The 22181-nt window shown below is 38.9% G+C and overlaps 1 protein-coding gene across 6 annotated transcripts in view; it reads right to left on the bottom strand.

Moving 5' to 3' along the window:
- Positions 1 to 18377, bottom strand: part of CSGALNACT2 (chondroitin sulfate N-acetylgalactosaminyltransferase 2) — a 57415-nt gene extending 39038 nt beyond the window's left edge. For 5 of the 6 annotated variants that reach the window (XM_088020066.1, XM_088020068.1, XM_028098616.2 and 2 more), the window contains exons 1-2: positions 18288 to 18377; positions 1057 to 1992 (exon numbers count right to left, since the gene is read on the bottom strand). In XM_088020066.1, the coding sequence (XP_087876192.1) occupies positions 1057 to 1717 (661 nt within the window). In that variant the 5' untranslated portion in view covers positions 1718 to 1992; positions 18288 to 18377. Of the gene's footprint in view, positions 1 to 1056; positions 1993 to 17927; positions 18112 to 18287 lie in introns of those variants that run through there. The other variant, XM_028098617.2, reaches the window with a different exon arrangement.
- Positions 18378 to 22181: the final 3804 nt, after the last annotated feature.

The raw sequence follows: 22181 nt of genomic DNA, 5'->3' as shown, positions 1-22181 counted from the left end.
TAAGGCAGATGTGAAGATGTTTTATACTTTAGTGAGTTATTTCCTCAGCAGCTTTCAATTCTGCCATAAGCTACAAATATGGTAAAAAGACAAAAAGCTGAGCTTGCAGAAAAATTATAAGAGTTTTGAGAGAAACAACCCATCCAAAATTGTAGGAAGTGGCTACAATGCAAAGACAGCTGAAGTATCATGGAAAAGCACAATGCTCTCCCTGATGGCCTCCAAAGGTCTCAAGGTACTACTATCTTGTAGTATAGCAAGTACTATCCACGATGATTCAAGGCCAAAGAAACTATATGTGGTATACTGTTCACAGAATCAAGCAAAGAGAACTTTCAAGAGAGATTTATATCGAAAATGGTCTTGTCATTAAATATCGAGCAGGAGGTATTAAGATGGAGATGGGTGGGGATCTGTATTTCTATCAATCAGCAAATATCTTAAGTTTACAGAAGTGTTCCTCAACTTTTGAGTCATACTCCATCCTGATATGTATACATCCCATGCCCTTTCTGCAGGGCATTTCTGTATTAGGAAAACAGGTAATTTCTTTACTTTTCCAAATACCAAATATGCTTTTCAAAACTATATATGCCCCCTAGACGTTCTGACATGTGCTTCTCCTCCCCTTAAAATATAGAACAACCATCAATCTACTAAATTAAGGTTTTTTTCTTTCCTTTATCAAATGGTTTTCAAATCATGAACCTTAGTTCATACATTTTGAAAAATACAAAAAAGGAACATCAAGACCAGATAAGAGAGGAATGCAAAAACATACATGTACAAATACATACATAGCCCTAAGAGCCCTTCCACTTGAGCCCTATATAGTATTCTTCTATATAAACTTAGATTTATTCTATTTCCCTGGTCCTCTATTTTATTACCATCACATTATAACTTTTTTTAAAAAGCCACTTCAAATTCTTGGTGGAATGAAGTGGGTAAAAACTCAAATATTTCAATACTGTAAATAATGACTGACTTTACCAGCATAGAATAAAAGCATTGTCATACTAACGTAACTATGGACCAACATATTTTTCACATTACCTTCTATGAAGTCATTTTCATTAAATATCATTTTCTCTCCAAGGGGACCATCCTCATCTTCCTGTTCATCATCTTCATCAGGATTATTAATGACCTCCAAGCCAGCTTCAATAACTTCTACCAATTCATCTCGCTTGTCTTTTCTAACTGGCTTTTCCTCAGGATGGCGAGTGAGACCCATTTCCAACTGGAATACTTTCATTAAGGTAAAACTTTCAAAGGGAATGACTCCATACTCACTAGGTAATTTGGCTCCTATGCTAACTTCAGCTTTGTCAATTTGGGAATGAAGAAATTCTAAAAGATCACTAGGTGTTTGTTCTTTGTTGCCTTGATAGCCTATGCCATTAGCCCCTATATTTTTTCTCTCTTGCAATGATCTCATCTTCTCACTCATTTCTTGCAATTCTTGTTTTAGTTGGGCAATTTGACGTTTTAGACTGGTAGCCCTGGTTTGGTAATGTTCTTCTTGCTCCTGTAGGAGGGCTTGATAATACTCTTTACCATAATTTTCCCCAATAATACCAGGAAGAGGTGCATTTCCATCAGTCTGGGGGGCACATTCCAGAAGGTACAAAAATAATACCAAACTGCAGAGTAAAGCGAGACCCAACAGTAGCCAGTGGGTCCGGGTCTGAAGAATCAATCCTCTTCTAGGCATTCTTATTAATATGGACTTGCCTAACAAGATAAGTTCTTTGGTTGTTCATACCTTTCGCAAAAGGTTATCAAAAATTAAAAACAAAATCAGAATTTCCATTAAAGGTACCAAGATGAACTCTGCTATAGCTTAAAAAATTTCTTCCTTCAGCAGTGAAGACTAGTTGCAGAAATGAGAAATAGTGCATACTTCCTGTATTGTTATCATGATATCCAGAATAAAGAAATCTGATCTACAGAATCAGATAAAATTCCATTATATGGGTGGTGATTTTTCTGAAAGAAACAGATAGAATCAATCAGAATCTTGTTTCCTTAGGCAGATCAAATTGTTGGTAGTTTCAGTAAACTTAGCAATGTGACTTTTATATGTAGAACACCAAGAGAAGTGCTAATACAATGTAGAATATGCAGTAAATGCTGGGAGAAAGTATTAAGAGAAATATCTTACAAAACACTAAAATGCCACAGGTAATACTTTTAACCAGAATGTCTACACAACCATAACCTCCTGAATGAAACAAAGAAACATTAAAATTATGTTTAGCATACTCTGTGTTATAGAGATACTATGGTTTCTAATTATTTGAAAACCTTAACACTCGTAACTCTTTATTAACATAATACTTAGATTAATATGCCATCTCCCACCTAGAGCATATCACCATTTGGGAACTGAGTTTCCATAAATTGTTTTTGTTACATTGATAATGGCTTACTAGGGAGAGAGATTTTCTTCCAGTTTATTTAATTCAAGCATTCTACTTCATTAATTTCTATGGCTGAACCCAACCAATATAAGAGCCGTACAATTAAGTGTGTATGTGAGGGGAGGGACAATTCCAAAAGGTCACAGACATCTGGAAAACACATTAAGAAACACTTTTACATCCCAAGTCCTCCCATAGATTATTTGAGCATTAGATCACATAATTCTTTCCACCGTATTACACAGCAACAGATTTCCTACAAGTCTGGAAAGGTTTAAAGTCTGTTTGAAGAAAAATCATGACCATTTTAATATTTATCTACTGGGAAAAAAAATTCAAAAACCATTTATAATGTAAAATCACACACTACTAGTTCATACCATAACCAGTTGTGTGAGCTCTTTCATATTTCTTTTAAAACTAAGGATCCTTAATTCTCTAAATAGAGGGCATTAAATTTAGGAGACAGGAGGCAAAGGAGGCCTCCGCTGCAGAGAGCTTTCATTCTAACTAAGTATTTGTCAAGAAGGATATGTGATACTCTAGCAGGTTTTTTTTTTTTTTAAGATTTTATTTATTTATTTGTCACAGAGACACAACGAGAGAGGTAACACAAGCACAGGGAGTGGGAGAGGGAGAAGCAGGCTTCCCGCTGAGCAGGGAGTCCGACGTGGGGCTCGATCCCAAGACCCTGGGATCATGACCTGAGCCTAAGGAAGATGCTTAACGACTGAGCCACCCAAGCGCCCCCCAGCAGGCTTTATTAATAGAGATGGTTTCTACCAGTGCAGCAGAACCTATGGAAGATCACTGGGGAACATCAGTCCTAGTCACCTTCTTAGTGATTAGGAAAGCCTGAATGCCTTTTTTTTTTTTCTTGTGGCACATCTCTGTATAAAAATGTAGGATAGATTCAAACTTCTTATAGCTAGTAGACTAAAAATGATGGACTTGACTACCCTTAGCCATTTATTACTTTCATTAACCAAATGATAACCAAGTATCATGAAAATTTTAATTCACTACAAGGAAGTTTTGATATGATGGCATGTTTTATTGATTGTAAAGCTTGTTTCAAGTGATGTACGAAAAAGATAGGAAAAAATTTCAGTTTAAAGAGAAGTATCTAATTAAAAAATAAGGATGCAAAGTTAATATTAGTCCTAGGACTTTACCATGTCTCAAAACCATAATTCTTAGGATAAGAAATGACTGGAATGTCATTATTTGAAAGATAAAACTCAGAGGTATCTCTTTTAACTATTCATAAGTTATTACTAGCCTGCTTATTAGGGAAAAGAAAGACTAAAACTGAAAATGTAGTCATAATTTTGTATTAGTTATTAATAAAGTAATACATATTTAACTAGGTTCCAGGTAGTTTTGTTGTAAGCATCTTTGCCACAAGCATTTTCACTGCATAGCTAATAGGCCATAAGGCAATTCTGCTGTAAAAGATTAAAAAATAACAGGCTGACAGTTTGGTTTGACAGTTTCTTTGTCTCATCGACTGGATGACAGTTTGGTTTCACTTCTCCATTGACGCAGTACTCCCGTTTTTATATCATATAAATCTTAGCCCTCATAATGATCTATACAGTGGCAGAGTTTTGAACCCACATTTCCCATAGAACTTTGGAATGTCTATCAATGGACACCTGACAATATGCCAAGAATAAACAACAGTGTAGAAGGCTCTCACAATACAACAGAGAGCTCAGTTACAAATATGTATCCTAGTATTTGGAAATTGATGCCTCTTTAATGAAGGAAAAAATTTTTGGGAAAAAAGAAAGTGCAATGCTGAACAAGGGCATGAATCAACAAGCAAAAAAAAAAAGTGTAACACTATGAACAAAAGACTTTGGGGGCGCCTGGGTGGCTCAGTCATTAGGCGTCTGCCTTCAGCTCAGGTCATGATCCCAGGGTCCTGGGATCGAGCCCCACATCGGGCTCCCTGCTCAGCGGGAAGCCTGCTTCTCCCTCTGCCTGCCGCTGCCCCTGCTTGTGTTCCCTCTCTCGTTGTGTCTCTCTCTGTCAAATAAATAAATAAAATTTTAAAAAAGAAAAAAAAAAGCCTTTGAAGACAAGTGCTTTGGTACAATCCACAAAATAAAATCAGTTATTTGTGTAATACTACCTTGAATCTACACACATTTTAAAATAAATATTTTGTATTTTACAGCAGCCTTTTAAATTTTGTTCTTCATTTTTCATGTTTCACTATGTCCTTTTTAATAAATGTCCTTTTGTCCCCCCATGATTTTGCTTTACAGCCAATTAGCTATACAGCAAAAATGCTTATGGCAAAGATGCTAATGGTGAAAATAGTGGAGACATGATTTAACTATACTATACTCAAACTATTTTGAAATCAAACTTGATAACAGAACTAACAGTACGTAATCTAAGTACCTCTACCTTTTATTAATATAGTACTTCATAGATTTTTTCTTTATATAGACAATATATTTTAAACTGTGAACTGTGACCCATTTAATGGGTCATTACTAAATAAAGGATTACTGGGACGCCTGGGTGGCTCAGTCAGTTGAGCATCTGCCTTCGGCTCAGGTCATGATTCCAGGGTCCTGGGATTCAGTCCCACATCGGGCTCCCTGCTCGGCGGGGAGCCTGCTTCTCCCTCTGTCTGCTGCTCCCCCTGCTTCTGCTCTCTCTCTCCCCGACAAATAAATAAATATCTTAAAAAAAAATAAAGGATTACTTTTCAATTAAAGAGAACAGGAAATACCAGTGTATACCACAAATAGTGAGTTTTGTATTGCAATTATATATATGTATATGTATGAGATCTCTATATAATATGTATTTATAAGAGGGCTGCAGTCCAAAAATCCTGAAGAATACTGGTTTATAAAGTATTTTTATACATTTCCTATGTCATCCTTTTAAAATGGTGTGGATATTATCTTCATTTTGGATAGGAACAATAAGCTCAAAAATGAAAGGTTTAAGTAAGGTTCTATAAATATTAAGTGGTATTATTAAAGTCAAGTTCTTCATTTTCCCCTCCCTTATGCAAAACACAGGTTTTGAGATACCTTACGTGCTTATCTTTCAGTTAAATCTTTTACAATTGAATATTACCACTGAAATGAAAGAAAAGTTGCTGTAATTACTTTAGAATATAAGTTTTATTTGCATACCTCTGTGGTTGTTACAAATAAAAGATATCAATTAAAGTCTTATTTGCCTAGTTCCTGAATGGAACTCTTTAGCCAAATCATAGAAGACTAGATTATAACAGTTCTAAATACATTATGTTGGAGAAAACATCCATTTTTCAGCTGTTACACCTTGATTGCTATCATTCTATGTAATGTGTTTATATCATAAATAAGGTTCATTCATAACACAGAGTTGATCCCAAGCAACTTTCTATGCACAAACTATTTCTTTTTTTTTTTTTTTAAGACTTTATTTATTTATTTGACAGAGAGAGGCACAGCGAGAGAGGGAACACAACCAGGGGGCGTGGGAGAGGGAGAAGCAGGCCTCCCGCAGAGCAGGAAGCCCGATGCGGGGCTGGATCCTAAGACCCTGGGATCATGACCTGAGTCGAAGGCAGACACTTAACGACTGAGCCACCAAGGCGCCCCTGCACAAATGATTTCTAAGCAAACAGTTAAGTGCTGTGAGGAGAGAATGAGATAACTGGGAAAATGAGCTGTTAAAGATATAATACAAAATCAAAGATCTCAGAGTTGAAAGAAACCTTAGAAGCCATGCCATCAATTTTCTTACTCTTTAAGACAGACTAAAGAGACTTCCTCTATAGCCTAGAGAACAACAGGGACCAGATTTACTCTTGCACGTGAAAGAATAAAAAACCAACCAATAAAATCCAGAATCCGCCCCTCCCAATATAAAACAATGGTTTTCAAGATACTGAACATTAGGTAATAAAGGACAGTGATCCTTAGGAGAAACAAAAAACAAACAATTGCCCAGCTTACTGACTTAGGTTCCAGGCCATAACACAGGGAGTCCCCTCCTAAGCAGAGCCCAGCTGACTTGCTGAGTTGAAGAGATGGAGCTGACAGTCCGAGGGGACCAAGGCAGCTAGGTTGAAAGGATACAGTACCAGAGGAGAGAGCTGCCCAGAGAGAGAACTCCAGAGATCTGAAGAGCACACCCTTTAGGTATTGAGCAGAGCGCTGACCAGTACAGGCATATAAAGAAACTAACTGAAGCTAAAAAAAAGAGAGGACACAGAACTCAGCATTCATACAGGGCCAGGAATAATGTGCATGTTCCCACTAGACAGGCTGGAAAACCTCAAATTCATGGGGCACTGGGTAGAGTATTCAACAAGGTCTTGCCTCAGTAATGGGAAAAAATTAACTCTAGACTAAACATGGCTCTGGTCTTGCCTAACAAATCTTAAAAGCAAGACCTGAAAGGATCAAATTGTTTTCAAGTAACTGCACAACAAGCCTCAAAATATTTACAAGAATATAAAAATATCTAGCACCCAGCAAAATAAAATTCCACAATGTCTGACATCCAAACAAAAATGATCACACATACAAAGAAAAATAAAAATACAACCCATAATGAGAATAATCAATGACTGAAACTGATCTAGAGCTGACACAGATGCTAGAATTCATAGAAAAGGACATTAAAATGGTTACAAGTGTATTTAAAAAGATATTCGTGTTCAAAAAACTAAGCAGAGACACAGATGACATAAAAAAACTGAACTTCTGGAGATGAAAATGTCAATGTCTGAGATGAAAAATACATTGAATGGGATTAACAGTAGATAAGATATTTCAGAATAAAATATTAATGAATTGAAGACATTGCAATAGAAATTATGCAAAATACAGAAGGAAAAAAGAATGAAAAACATTAATAGAGCACCTAGAAAGCTGTCTCACAGATTCAAGCAGTCTAGCACATACGTAATTAGAGTCTCTAAAGAAGGGAGAGGGGACAAGGAGAAATATTTAAAGAAATAAGTCTGAAACTCCAAATTTGATGAAAAGTACTAACAACGATCCAAGAAGCTCAATGTTTACCAAATACAAATGCCATAAAGAAAACTAAAACCAGGCACATGATAATCAACTTGCTCAAATCCCATGATAAATAGAAAATCTTGAAAGTGGCCAGAAGAAAAACACATATCACATATAAAGAACAGAGTGGAGCATCTTTAAAGAACTGAAAAGGAAAAATATGTCAACCTAGAATTCTATATGCAAAAAAGTATGTCAAGAACAAAGGCAAAATAATTCTTGGGGCACTGGGTGGCTTGGTCAGTTAAGTGTCAAGACTCTTGATTTGGTTCAGGTCATGATCTCGGGGTTGTGGGATGGAGTCTGCTTGAGATTTTCTCTCTCCCTTTCCCTTTGACTGCCCTCCCCCTTCACCCGCACACAGGCAGTGTGCTCTTTCTCAAATAAATAAATCTTAGAAAGAAAATAATTCTTTAGACATTAAGAAGCTAAAAGAATTCATTGCCATCAGACCTGCACTACAAATTCCTTAGGCAGAAGTAAAATGATACCAGGGGCGCCTGGGTGGCTCGGTTGTTAAGTGTCCGCCTTAGGCTCAGGTCATGGTCCCAGGGTCCTGGGATGGAGCCCCGCAGCGGGCTACCTGCTCAGCAGGAAGCCTGCTTCTCCCTCTCCCATTCCCCCTGCTTGTGTTTCCTCTCTCTGTGTGTCTCTGTCAAATAAATAAAATCTTAAAAAAAAAAAAAAAGTAAAAAGATACCAAATGGAAAACACAAAGCAATGAAGAAATCAGAAATGTTAATAATATGGATAATGATGTTTTCAAATTATTTATCCCTTTAAAATGTAGACACAACCACTGAAAGTGACTCAAGAAGAAACAGTAAATATGAATAGGCTTATGTTGAGACTAAATTAATAATCAAAAACTACGCACAAAGAAAAATCCAGGCCCAGATGTCTTCACTAGTGGATTCTACCAAGCATTTATAAGAATTAATATCAATTCTTCACAAACTCTTTCAAAAATGGAACACACTTCCCAACTCATTCTATGAGGCCAGTATTACTTTGATACCAAAATCAGATAAAGATATTGAAACTACAGACCAATATTCCTTAATGATACAGACACAAAATCCTCAACAAAATATTAGTACACTGAATCCATCAACACATAAAAAGTAGCATACAACATGACCAAGTGAGCTTTATCCGAGAAATGCAAGACTGGTTTAGCATCTAAAAATCAGTTAATTTGGGGTGCCTGGGTGGTTCAGTTGGTTAAGCATCTGACTCCAGCTTAGGCTGAAATTTCAGTCTTGGGCTAGAGCCCCAAGTTGGGATTCCCGCTCACTGGGGAGTCTGCCCCTCCCTCCACAAGTGCCCCCCAATAAATAAATAAGAAAGTGTGGTACTAGCATAGGAATAGACATATAGATCAATGGAATTTAGGGTCCAGAAATAAGCCTTCACGGGTGCCTGGGTGGCTCAGTTGGTTAAGTGACTGCCTTCGGATCAGGTCATGATCCCAGAGTCCTAGGATCGGGCTCCCTGCTCAGCAGAGTCTGCTTCTCTCTCTGACCCTACCCCATCTTGTGCTCTCTTGCTCTCTCTCAAATAAATAAAATTAAATTAAAAAAAAAAAGAGAAAAAGAAATAAGCCTTCACATTAACTCAACTGATTTCCACAAGGTGGAAAGGTAATCCACTGGAGAATGAATATCTTTTCAATAAATGATGCTAGGACAACCAGGTATTTACATGCAAAAGAATGAAACTGGATTCCTACCTCACCCTGTATTAAAAAATTAACTCAAGGGGCGCCTGGGTGGCTCAGTTGTTAAGCATCTGCCTTCGGCTCAGGTCATGATCCCAGGGTCCTGGGATCAGGCCCCACATCGGGCTCCCTGCTCAGCGGGAAGCCTGCTTCTCCCTCTCCCACTCCCCCTGCTTGTGTTCCCTCTCTTGCTGTGTCTCTCTCTGTCAAATAAATAAAATCTTAAAAAAAAAAATTAACTCAAAGTGGGTCAAAGATCTAAATATAAGAATTAAAAATATAAAGCTCTTAGAAAACATAAGTCTAAATCTCTGTGGTTTTCAATTAGACAATTATTTGTTAGATATGACACCAAAAGACCAAAGACAAAATAAATAAATTGGACTTCATTAAAATTAAAAACTTTTGTCCTGCAAAAGATATCCTCAATAAAGTGAAAAGACAACTACATAATGGGGGAAAATATTTGTAAATCATGTATCTGATAGGGATGTGTGTCTAGAATATATAAAGAACTTTTACAACTCAATATTAAAAGGATAAATAACCCAATGGGCAAGAGATCTGATTAGACATTTCTCTAAAAAGATTAAGAATGGCCTATAAGCACATGCGAAGATGGCTCAACATCGTTAGCCAACAGGAAAATGCAAATCAAAACTACAATGAGATACTACATCACATTCACTAGGATATAATTCAAAACGAATCACAGATCTAAATGAAAAACCTAAAACTATAAAAGTAGAAGCAAGCACAGGAGAAAATCTTTGTGACCTTAAGTTAGGCAAAGGCTTCTGTGATCTAACAGTAACAGCATAACTGATAAACTGGGCTTCATCAAAATGTTAACTTGTGGTCTTTGAAATACACTGTTAAGAGAATGAATAGACAAGTTACAGACCTGTAGAAAATAGGTGCAAAGCATATATCCGATAAAGGACTTGTATCAGAATATATACTTAAAAATTATCGAAATGCACTAATAACAGAACACAACTCAATTAAAGCTTGGCAAAATGTTTGAGTAAACACTTCAAATATGCACATGAAAAAATGTTCAACACTGTCAAACCACAATGAGATACCATTACATAGAATGGCTAATTTTAGAATGGTTAAAATTAAAAAGTGGTGTGTTGGTGACAATGTGGAAGAACTAGAACTTTCATATACTGCTGGTGGGAATGTAAAATGGTTTTACAGTTTCCTAACAAGTTAAACATAAGCCTATCATGATTGAATCATCTCATTCCTGGATATTTATCTGAGAGACATGAAAGCATATGTCCATACAAAGACTTGTACACAAATGCTCATAGCAGCTTTAGATGTAACAGCCAAAACTACAAACAATTCAAATGTTTATCAACAAGTGAATGGATAAATAAACTGTGGTACAGCCATACCGATACATGCATCATCATGGGTGAATCTCAGTAATTATTCTCAGTGACAGAAGTTCAAAAACAGAAGAGTATGTATTGTATGATTCCATTTATATAAAATTCTAGAAAATGTAAGGTAATGTGTAGCGACAGAAAGCAGATGAGTCAGTGGTTGCCTGGGACCAGGTGGGGGTCCAGGGAAGTGGTAACAGGAAGCAATTATAAAAGGGCACAAGGAAACTTTTGGGAGTGATAGATATGGTCTATCTATTTTGACTGTGGTGATTTCACAGGTGTATACATATGTTCAAATTACCAAATTATATGCTTTATGTACAGCTTATTGTATATCACTTATACCTCAATGAAACTATTTAAAAAATAAAACCAAATCAGATTTAGTTTTAGCAGTAGCACCAAAGAAGCATTTTAAAGAAAACTCCATTTTGTTCATTAAGAAGATGAGCATGAAGATTTGTTGACTCCAAGTTTGAATTTATTTATTTATTTTTTTAAAGATTTTATTTTTTTATTTGAGAGAGAGAATGAGAGAGAGCATGAGAAGGGGGAGGGTCAGCGGGAGAAGCAGACTCCCTGCTGACAGCAGGGAGCCTGATGGGGGACTTGATCCTGGGACTCCAGGATCATGACCTGAGCCGAAGGCAGTCGCTTAACCAACTGAGCCACCCAGGCGCCCCCAAGTTTGAATTTAAAAAACAAAAATAAGAGGGGCACCTGGCTGGCTAAGTTGGTGGAGCATACGACTCTTGGTCTTGGGGTTCAGTTTGAGCTCTACACTAGGTGTAGAGATTACTTAAAAATAAAAAACAAAAACAAAATTAAGCAACACCTGCTCTCTTAAAAAAGTAGAACACATATTACTCTGAAGGTCTTATTATATCTTTTCTATTTGCCTTGTGATTTTGAGACAACAGAAGAGTGCTAAAGATAGTTCATTCTATGACATTGATCCCTACATAACAACATGACCTTCAAGCAGTTTCTACTCAATCTTTTGATTCTATAATTTCATAGTACTACTCATACATATTTCATACATCATTTCCATGATACTTACACCACAGTGTGCCAAAATAACTTCTGCAGTAAGAGTAATCTACTGCCTTTTGCAAAATACAAACAATCCATTTGAATCTATTTACTTTAAAAGTTCTATTCTGTATAGTCTTCCTAAATTTCTGTACAATTTCTTACTAAAGTTTTAAAAAACTAAATTTATAACTTTTAGTTCATTTTTTACACAACAAAAACAAAGTCACAAAATTATTTGGAAAACACAAGCACTGTCAGAAAAACAAAACTGAAACATTATGAAGTATCAATATTTATAAGGGAAAGAATTAGAACCTTTTATTTCTTGAGCAACTGATGAGTTACAATGATACATGGATTTTCTTAACATGTTATTGAACAAATGGTTTGTAAGTATTTAGAAATAAAAGTACTGATCACCAGAAGGTAGTACTCATTAAAAAATATTAGAGTACCTAGTGTGTGTTAGGCACTGCAACGGACTGAACGTTTCTCTCCCCAATCATATGTTGAAATCCTAACCCTCCAATGTGATAATATTAGGGGATGAGGCTTTTGGGAGGTTAACTAGGTCATGAGGGTGCAGCCCTCCTTAACGGGATTAGTGCTCTTATGAAAGAGATCCCAGAGAGCAACACAGTCCTCTTTCTGCCATGTGAAGATACAGTAAGTTGACAGTCTATAACCCAGAAGAGGGCCCTCACCAGAACTCAACTATGCTGGCACCCTGATCTCAGACTAAGAGAAATAAGTTTCTATTGTTCATAAGCCAGTCTATGGTACTTTGTTATAGCTGTCCAAATTGACTAAGAGATACACTGTGTTGGGTGCTAAGAACAAGTAATACAAGATAGATCATTTTGAGACGTGTTTCTGGATTAAACTATATTCAAGGTTCCCAGATTTCAGCAAAACAAATGACAGTAATATTCATGCTACCATTACAGGTAAAACAGAAAAATGTGTCAAAAGCAGCCTGTGGCACAGGAAAAACAACTAAAAAACTCAACTGTAAAAGCGGTGTAATCTTGGGCATAATACTTAACCTATCTGGCCCTCATCTATAAAATGAGGTAATTTGTCTGGATGGCCAAGATTCCTTCCAAGATGTTTCAATTCCTTTGATTAAAGATAAACTAAAAATAGACACACACACACACACACACACACACACACACACACACACACCTTATTTTTTGGAGGACAAATCTGATTTAATGCACATGCTTTTTAATCCAGCAATTCACAATTCCATTTTTAAGATTTTAAGACTCTATACTGTGGAAATACTCATACTAGTATATGGTCACATGCATAAGATATTTACTACTGCTACATGTAACTGCAAAATAAAAGCAATTTAAAGTCTATCAAAAGAAAGATTAAGTAAACTGCAGACATTTATACAATACTCAAAAAGAATGAGGTAGACCCAGATGTGTTGACATAGATAATACCTATAAAATGGTATTAACAGATTATAAACATTTCTCTTAGTTTGTCTTGTCCATATAATTGGCTTAGGAGCCAGATGGCCTAAAATCATATATCTGCTCTACCACTTTCTAATCTTCATTATAGATAAGTTTTTTAATCTCTATAAGCTTTAGTTTTCTCATCTGTTAAACGGGAATAATTATAGAACCAACCTTTCAGTGTTATTGTAACAATTAGTCAAGTAAAACATGACAAGCATTAAATGCTCAATAAGCGTTAGGTGTTATTTCACTTATGTAAAGTTTTGTTTTGTTGCTGTTGTTAATGGAGTCAAATGGTCTCCTCCTGAATGACTTCTCCATTTTAGTTTCCCTACTGGAAATAATCCTAATATAAAACTTATTTTCTCAAATAGCCAATTCTTACCATTTATTTAATAATCCACGTTCTTGTCACTAATTTGAAATCCCACTTTTATCATAAGCAAAATTCCTATACATATGGAGGTCTATTTCTGGCTCTAAACCAGGGATTAACAAACATTTCAAGTAAAGGGCCATGTACTAAATATCACAACCAGTCAACCCTGCCTTGAAGCACAAAAACAGCCACAGGAAATGTGTACTCCAATGGATACTGAAATTTGAACTACCTATAATTAATGTCACAGTACTATTCTTTTGTTTTGTTTTGAAGTACTTAAAAATATAAAAGCCACTCCTAGGTCACAGGTTATACTGAAATAGGTGACCAGCCACATTTGGCAACTTGTGCTCTGAATCTTTACATTTTCGTACACTCTTAAAATTTTTTTACATTTCTAAAATTCCATGAAATAAATACATGTGAGAAAAAAAGTTAAACATGATATAAGGGTATGCAGTGAAACCTCTCCCGTCTATCCCAGAGGCCCAGTTCTCTTCACCAGTTTTTGTGTATCCTTCCAAACCTACTGCCACTATTAAACAACCCAGCATAACATGTGGAAACATGTTATTTCACCTACAGGATAAATCTCTGAAAATGTAACTGCTAAGTAAAAATTCCTTAAAGTATTCATTCCAGCATGTAATTGGTCAGTATCTATAGCTTTTCCCTTGCTCAGGGAAGCCTTCCAACATGGCTTTACCTATTTCCTAGCTTGACAACCAACATTTAAAATCATGTTAAGGGACGCCTGGGTGGTTCAGTCGGTTGGGTGGCTGCCTTCGGCTCAGGTCATGATCCCAGTGCCCTGGGATCGAGTCCTGTATCGGGTTCCTTGCTCAGCAGGGAGCCTGCTTCTCCCTCTGCCTGCAGCTCCCCCTGCTTGTCCTCTCGCTCACTCTCTCTCGCCCATGCTCCAACCAAAAAAAAAAAAAAAATCTTTAAAATCATGTTAAGTATTTGTTCCAGATTACAGATTTTAAACTATAATTACTCTGGTCTGTGAATCCTTCCTTAGCATTGCATTACATGTCTTAGCTATGGTTATTAATGCCTTGGAGTTAAGAAATAAGTTATACTATTTTCTTTGGTCACTGTTTCTTGAATTCCACATCTATTTTTCTTGGATTAATTTTGGCTTGATACAGTACGTCCTCTGGTATTCTTAGTGGGTGCAAATGACTTTATTTTGCCCCTACCCCCCCCTTTTTTAAGATTTATTTATTTTAGAGAGAATGAGAGAGTGAACAAGCACGGGGAGGGGCAGAGGGAGAGAGAAACTCCAGCAGATCCTCACTGAGCTCGGAGCCCAACACGGGGCTTGATCTCACAACCCCAAGATCGTGACCTGAACTGAAACCAAGAGTCAGATGCTTAACTGACTGTGCCATCCAGGGGCCCCTATTTTGCCCCCACTTTGAATGACAGGGTGATTAGGTATAAGTTTCTTAGTTCAGAGATAAGCACTTTTTAAATACTGTTCCACTGTTATCTAACATTCCATGTTCCAGATTAGAAGTCTAAGTGCACATCTGATTTTCACTCCTTTATAGGTAACCATATGTTTCTCTTTGGAAGTTTATGAGACTATATTAATTTACCCATGAAGTTCATAAATTTCATTGGAATCTAGGTGTGTCTATCGATACTCTTTAATGACTCTCGGTCTGGGGGTGCCTGAGTGGCTCAGTCGTTAAGCGTCTGCCTTAGGCTCAGGTCATGATCCCAAGATCCTGGGATTACGCCCCCATTTGGGCTCCCTGCTCAGCGGGAAGCCTGCTTCTCCCTCTCCCACTTCCCCTGCCTGTGTTCCCTCTCTCGCTGTCTCTCTGTCAAATATATAAATAAAATCTTTAAAAAAAAATAGACTCTCGGTATGAATGGACTAGCCCATTCATAAACTCAGATACTTAGAGAAATTTCCTTGTTTCCTTCCTTTCTTCTGACATTCTACCATAAGTTAAGAATGGGAAATCTGGCCTCTATTGTGAGTTGCGAGGGGAGAAGAATGGGAAATAGAAGCTGTTAGCATAGCCAGAAACCCTTAACCAGTGCCACATCTTTCTATAAGCTTGCTGGAAAGGTGTAATTATTGATCACCCCCACTACACAGATGAAATGGAGAACAGAGAGGGAAGGGCTGATTTACATTTGCCAGTACTTTGTCTCCTGATACATCTTTCTGTTTGGCTCTGGATGCCCAAGATTCGGCCTGAATACTCCTACCCTCATGATCTCTGTGGTTATCTCTCCTAATTTCTGTTCCTTCCTGGAACTGCTATTAGATGTTCACTGACTCTTCTGGATCTATTTTCCATGTCATAGCTATTTTTTCCTATATCTACTTTTTAATATTCAAGAACTGATTTTCAGGGCAGCCTGTATATGTTCATTGGCATGATGCCCTCCCAAATCTGAGCATACTAATATTAATTTTAAAGTTTTCTTCTATTCCTTACATCAACTCCATTGCTTCAGCTCTAGTTCTATGTATCTATCTCTCACATGCTACTGATTTCTGTTGTCTGTCCCCATTATTATCAGTATCTCGGTATACATGGAAATCACTGTATTCCCGCAGTAAACTCACATTTGTAACTAACCCTATAATTCAATTTTACATTTACACCTAGCACTTGTATAGTATGACAACAACAAGATAAGTTCTTTGACTTGCAATCCCATGATTCTTCAATCCATTTTTTAGTCATATCCTTTTGATGTTTCATTTCCCCTAACAACCACCAACTTGAGTAACAAAATTCTTACCTAAGTGTTATGCAATAAGCTTCAGGAACAGATCATCACCAGCTCTAACAGACTTACCTAACAGTTAAAAGTAATGACAGTCTGGTAGAAGACTGTCATAGGTGTGCAACCCAAGAAATAAATAATAATACAGTAATGAATCACTTAAGTCTTGAACTCAAAATAGTTATGCTTTTTACCAATCTTTACAGAAGTTAAAATAACAAATTCTACTGAAAAAGAGAGACTCCATGTTGGTTAAAACAATTTTCTAATTTATGATAGTTATTCCATAGCTGACAGAAATGTACACAGGTGTTCACCAAGAACATTTATAAGAATGTTCATAGCATTCTTCAAAATATGTCAAAACAAATTGAAAACATAAATATCCATCAAGAGAATAGTCATAAAGTCATACCAATGGAATATTAAACAGCAATAAAAAAAGAACAAACTTGGGGCGCCTGGGTGGCTCAGTTGGTTAAGCGACTGCCTTCGACTCAGGTCATGATCCTGGAGTCCCAGGATCGAGTCCCGCATCGGGCTCCCTGCTCAGCAGGGAGTCTGCTTCTCCCTCTGACCCTCTTCCCTCTTGTGCTCTCTATCTCTCATCCTCTCTCTCTCTCAAATAAATAAATAAAATCTTTAAAAAAAAAAACGAACTACTGAAACATGAAACACCATGGGTAACTCTCATAAGCAATGTGCTGAGCATTCTGCATGACTCCATTAACATCAAGCCCAAAATAGACAAAACTAAGAGATGATGACAGAAATCAGAACACTGATTGGAGGCAGGAGTAAAACTTGGAAGAAGCAGAGGGAAACTCCTGGGATGATGGAAATGTTCTGTAAGTATAATCTGGTCTAGCTTGTGGTTACACAAGTTAATAAATATATAAAAATCCACTCAGCTGTACAATTAAATTTATGTACCTGATGACTTCATATGTATTTTATACCTCAATAAAAGTTAAAAAAATGTAATTTCCAAACTGTCAATATTCAATAAATATTGGAATAGTTAACCATATTTAGCCATAAATATTGGAAAACCAACATCCTTTTTACATTCTTTTAGTCGTAAAACAATTTTAAACAAATGGTATCAGAATAATAATACAAAATGAAGGTTAACATTTGGAGTCATACAATACTTGGTTTCCCACCTCCAAGTTTGGAAACACTGTTTTAATACAACATTTAAAGACAACATTAATTCCACCAGAAATGAAGACCCAGCTCCTGAGAACCTTCAATGAGGTTAAATGTCCAGACACTGCATATAAATCTCAAGAACAGGCTGAAGGACAAAAAATTCAGATTTGTAATTAAATTTTCATTCTGCCAATAATGTCATCACAAATAAAAGCATCACTATTGCGTTTACAGATTATTCCTCCGCAAGCTGTTCAGGAATAGCGCAATTTTCCAGATGGAGACTGAAAATGCAAGAGGCTCCCTGTCGTGTAGTCTCCTCGGCCCCACTAATTCCTACACAAATGTGCATCTTTAAAGGCGCCTGGTGTCTGGCAGATACAGCGAGGGACTGCTGTCAAGAGACTACTACTTTAACATCATAAAGTGGTAACAGCTGACTACAAAGTTTATGCACTGAGAGATGCAGAGGGTGGTGAGTTAGATTAAAAAAAAAAAAAGTGATAAAAATAAAACACACCCAAACCAACGGTCCTCTGACAGCATCGTTCTCAAAAGGGAACTCAAACCGCTCCGAAAAACTGTGACTTTTCCTGACACCGCAGCGGCCTCCCGGGGGCTTGTCCAGGAGGCGACCCCAGCCGGACAGGGCCCCCCGGCGGGCTCGTCCGTGAAGTGATCCGACCCGGACAGGGACCCACAGCCCTCCGCCCGCGCCCCGGCGCCCGCACTGCCCCGGCCCGAGCCGCGAGAGCCGCGGGCAGGCGAGGCCGGGTGGGGCCGGGTACTCACCGCACTCACCAGTCCGCGCAAGGCCACCTCCGCCCCGCCGCCCCGCCGCCCCGCCGCCCCGCCGCCTCCTCCCCGGCCGCGGGCATACCCGGCGGCGCCTCGCGCACAGGTGTTACCACCGCCTCACAGCCCACCACAAGCTACCGCGCCGACAACCGCCACTTCCGGCGCGCGTGAGGAAATGAGGCTGCTGCCGCGGCGCGCGCCTGCCCCGCCCCGCCCCGCCCACACCCAACCCCGACAGCCCCGCCCTAGCTCCGCCCACTTCGCCGCCCGCGCCCAGTGCCAGGTTTGAGAAGCTCAGTAACTGGCATACAGTAGTGATTAATCGATTATCTGTTTACAAGATGTGTGTGTAGCTCCAAAAACGACTTGTGGAGACTGGGAGAGTGCCCCAGGCAGAAAACCGTTCTTACCGGAACAAGAGTCTGCAGCGACAGGAGTACCAGCTCCAGCGGACCGCTGACTTTGCGAGAGGGAGGGACTTAGCCGAAGATGGCAGCGCAGTTCTGCCCGGAACCCCCGTCCTGGGAGCCCGAAGGGGCGAAGAGTGCCTTCATGGGCACTGAGCTAAGGACTGACAGGTCGCCAGAGGTGTTCCAGCATCCTCGAGTGTGCTGGGCTGCGCGTGAGGCCCCCAGTGAGGAAGTCCCGGCTGTCATTGGCCCTCCCCTCCCGGGCTGCCACTGGCCATTCCATTACTTTGTATCTGGGTTTCCTTATATGTGAAACGAGGTAGACATTGTGGAAGACGGCTTGAGATCTGACATTGCATGATTTTAGTGAGTGGAAAAAAAGAAAGCCCTCCTCAACATCCCTTCCACTCAACGGCTTATTTCAGAACATCTCCCAAGGCACTTTGTCCTGCCCTGGGGAGTGATGGCCTGAGCAGGGAAGGGGATGTCAGGCAGCACCAGCTCCTGCCTGTGTCCGGGCAGGACACGGAGGTGGTAAGAGCGGCTCTGGGGTCTGCCTCCCACCAGGCTCTTCTTTCCTTAGTGGCTACCTTGGCAGGTTACCACACTTAGCCTCTCTTAGCCTGTTTCCTCAGCTGTGTTGTAGGGACAGTAACAACAGCATATGCTTCCTAAGGTTGTTGTGAGGGTTAAATGCTATTAATATTTGTGTCTGAAGTGTTTGGCACTCTGCCTGGCAGGTGGCAGGCAGTTGGAGCTCACGGTCATCATTAAGTACATTAGTTAGAGCAAAAGACTGGGGTGACTATGGGATGCATCCTGTAGAAGTGGCATTCCTAGAAGGATTTGCTCCTAATCACAGCTGTCTTCATTGGATGATGGTTATTGGGACGTCTTTAACACACATATTCTCCTCAGATATGTCTTGTGGGAAATCCCACTGGTAAGAGAATGGATAGCCTACTTCTAAACCAGGCTTGCTGGATGTCCAGCCTCTTCCTAATATCAAGGTGTCATTCTTCTCTCATGTCATTTCTGAGCAACTGTAAATGTTTACAGTTTTAACACTCCTTCCCTCAACCTGGCCCAAGAGAAAATAATTCATCTAGTCATAGATTCCATGGGTCTGTGACCTTGTGAATATAAGGACCATGTCTTCTTCATCTACCACTACTTTGCACATAGGAAGTATTCAATAAATGTGAATTGAATTGATTAAAATAAGAACACACAAGGATTATGTGTTCATAATCCAGAATCTCTCCCTTATCCAGAACCTCCTTTATCCAGAATCTCATGCCCCTCAAGCAGATGGCATGAATGATTAAGTTTACTGTCTGACATAATAAAGCTTTCTGTCTGGATGCCTCGTTATGCTCTAGTATGGCGATCAGCCTGGTGTGAGTCTATTTAGTGTAAATTAGTTATCTAGTGTTTAAGCCTGCCATGGGTGTTTTTGTCCTGTAGGCCTGAGGACCCAACTTGGGAGTGTAAATGCAAATGTAAATTCTCATGGGAGAATTAGGGAGTGGGTACAGAGCACAGCATTGGTGGATTTAAGAGGATAAGACAGAAGTTCTTTAAATACTTAAGGCGTTACTGCGAGTAAATGTAAATGGCAGGCCACTGAACCGTCAGGGGATTATGTTCCTAGGCTGGCAGCTTTGAAGCCCTCAATCCAAGTCTAAGTCCACTACATATTGTTAGTTAAGACGTTATAATCAGTCTGTACCTGACATTCCTGCTGATGGCCCTTAGGAAGTCTACATAAAAAGGAGTATCTGGACCTTGTCCTCTAGTCTCATATCCAATAATGGCAAATGCTTAGGCTGTTCTCTCTTTCTGCTGTCCCTAGACACTTTAAATTGGATGAGACTATCTGTTCCCCTAGGGCAGGGACATGGCCTCTCCTTTTCTCTCAGGTACCCCTAAGCCAGGCACAGGGCCTGACCCATTATACATGCTCACTGCATATCCACAGATGTGTGAATGAATGAAGACTGGTGAATTCTACAGCTCTAACTTTCCTCTAGTGGGGGCCAAAGTAATAGCAAGATAAGTCTCTACTTCCACTAACCAGATGCAAAACAGTCTCACCTCCCATTGTGCTGCAATGCACAGAACCATTCCCCTCCACATTAAACATTCTATTGTCTACCTTCACTAGCCTTTTAAGTGTTGGGTTTTCTTTTTATTTATAACGTTTGTTTTTCTTACTTTATCCTACACTTCCCTTACTGATCATGCTGTGTAGCCACGTCTGGCACAAGCAGCAGGTGCTTCTCCCAGTGCTCCCTCTGTTTTAACCCCTCTAAACCTCTTGACATCCCTATGGAGTAGGTTATGGTCCTCATTTTACAGTGGAGAAAACAGAAACTCAGAGAGAAAACTGCAGAGCTCTCCCAGGACAGGAACTGACATGAAACTGACAGCGGGGTTAGGGTTAGGGTCACTTCTTGTAAACTGCTACTTGAATCCTTCATTAGCATTGTTGTTTTTAAAATAATTGAGGATTTACACTAAATTTACACTAATTTACACTAAATCCATCAGTGGATTTACATTGTTAGCTTTTTATTATTTTTTGAATTGCTAAATCAAATACTAAATGTATGTAATTTAAATTTGGAGAGGCAATAATGCATAATTCAAGTTCTGTGGCAGATAATGGGTGATATGCATAAAATAAGTAGTTCATTGAGAAAAATACTTAAGTACTGTTGTGGTATATTAATATCAGAAGAATGTAGTTTTTTCCTCCAATAATCTCCACTCTGAGGCTTCATTTTTTTTTTTTTTTAACTATAAAGCTTTCCCACTCCCCTAGCCTGCTTTTGAGCTCCTGCCAAATGAAAGTGATGGGGACTGACTCCCTTGCTATAGCAAGCTCTGAATAGCCTTTGCCCATTCTCATTTGGGCCATCTTTGTTTCCACAGTTTTCCTAGTGGCATCACCAAGATATGGTCTTCACTGCTTTATTGCCTCAGACCACAGCCTTCAATCAGGCATGGTATTCACAGAGGCCCCTTATGCCTTGCTGTTCTTGGTTTATCAAGTCTATAAGGATATGGTAAATTGGCCCTGGGCCTGATCTCTGCTTGCTTTGCATTGGGTTCCTTGGCTGTTTAGTCTCAGTTTGGGAATCTGGTTTTGTTATTGATTCCCATTTGTTCAGCATCTTTGATGGAGTCAGTCCATTCCTTTCATCTCCTTTTGCTGTCTTTTATGTTACTATTTGTGTGCTTTCTAAAAGTGTTGTTTAACATACAGAGAATCATAGGCCAGAACACTGGCATAGGCCCTAGAACCCTGTTGCTCAAGCTGGTTCACAGACCTGAGCTTGGGGTTCTCTCCAGACCAGCGTCCATCTGCATATGGTATTCTCCCCTGTGTCTTCCTTGTGTCCAAATTTCCCTCTTCTTATAAGGGTACCAATCATTGGATTAGGGGCCACCATAATGCAGTATGACTTCATCTTAACTTGATTGCATCCACAAAGACGCTTATAAGGTCAAATTCACAGGCTGTGGAAGTACAAACTTGAACATATCTTTTGGGAGGTCAA

This window comes from Eumetopias jubatus, unplaced genomic scaffold (assembly GCF_037043125.1).
Source record: "Eumetopias jubatus isolate StellerSeaLion01/CBP00866 unplaced genomic scaffold, mEumJub1_p1.0 scaffold_17, whole genome shotgun sequence".
In the NCBI taxonomy this organism is placed as follows: domain Eukaryota; kingdom Metazoa; phylum Chordata; class Mammalia; order Carnivora; family Otariidae; genus Eumetopias; species Eumetopias jubatus.
Note: the sequence above shows the minus strand (reverse complement) of the source record. Positions and strands in the feature narration are given on the sequence as shown.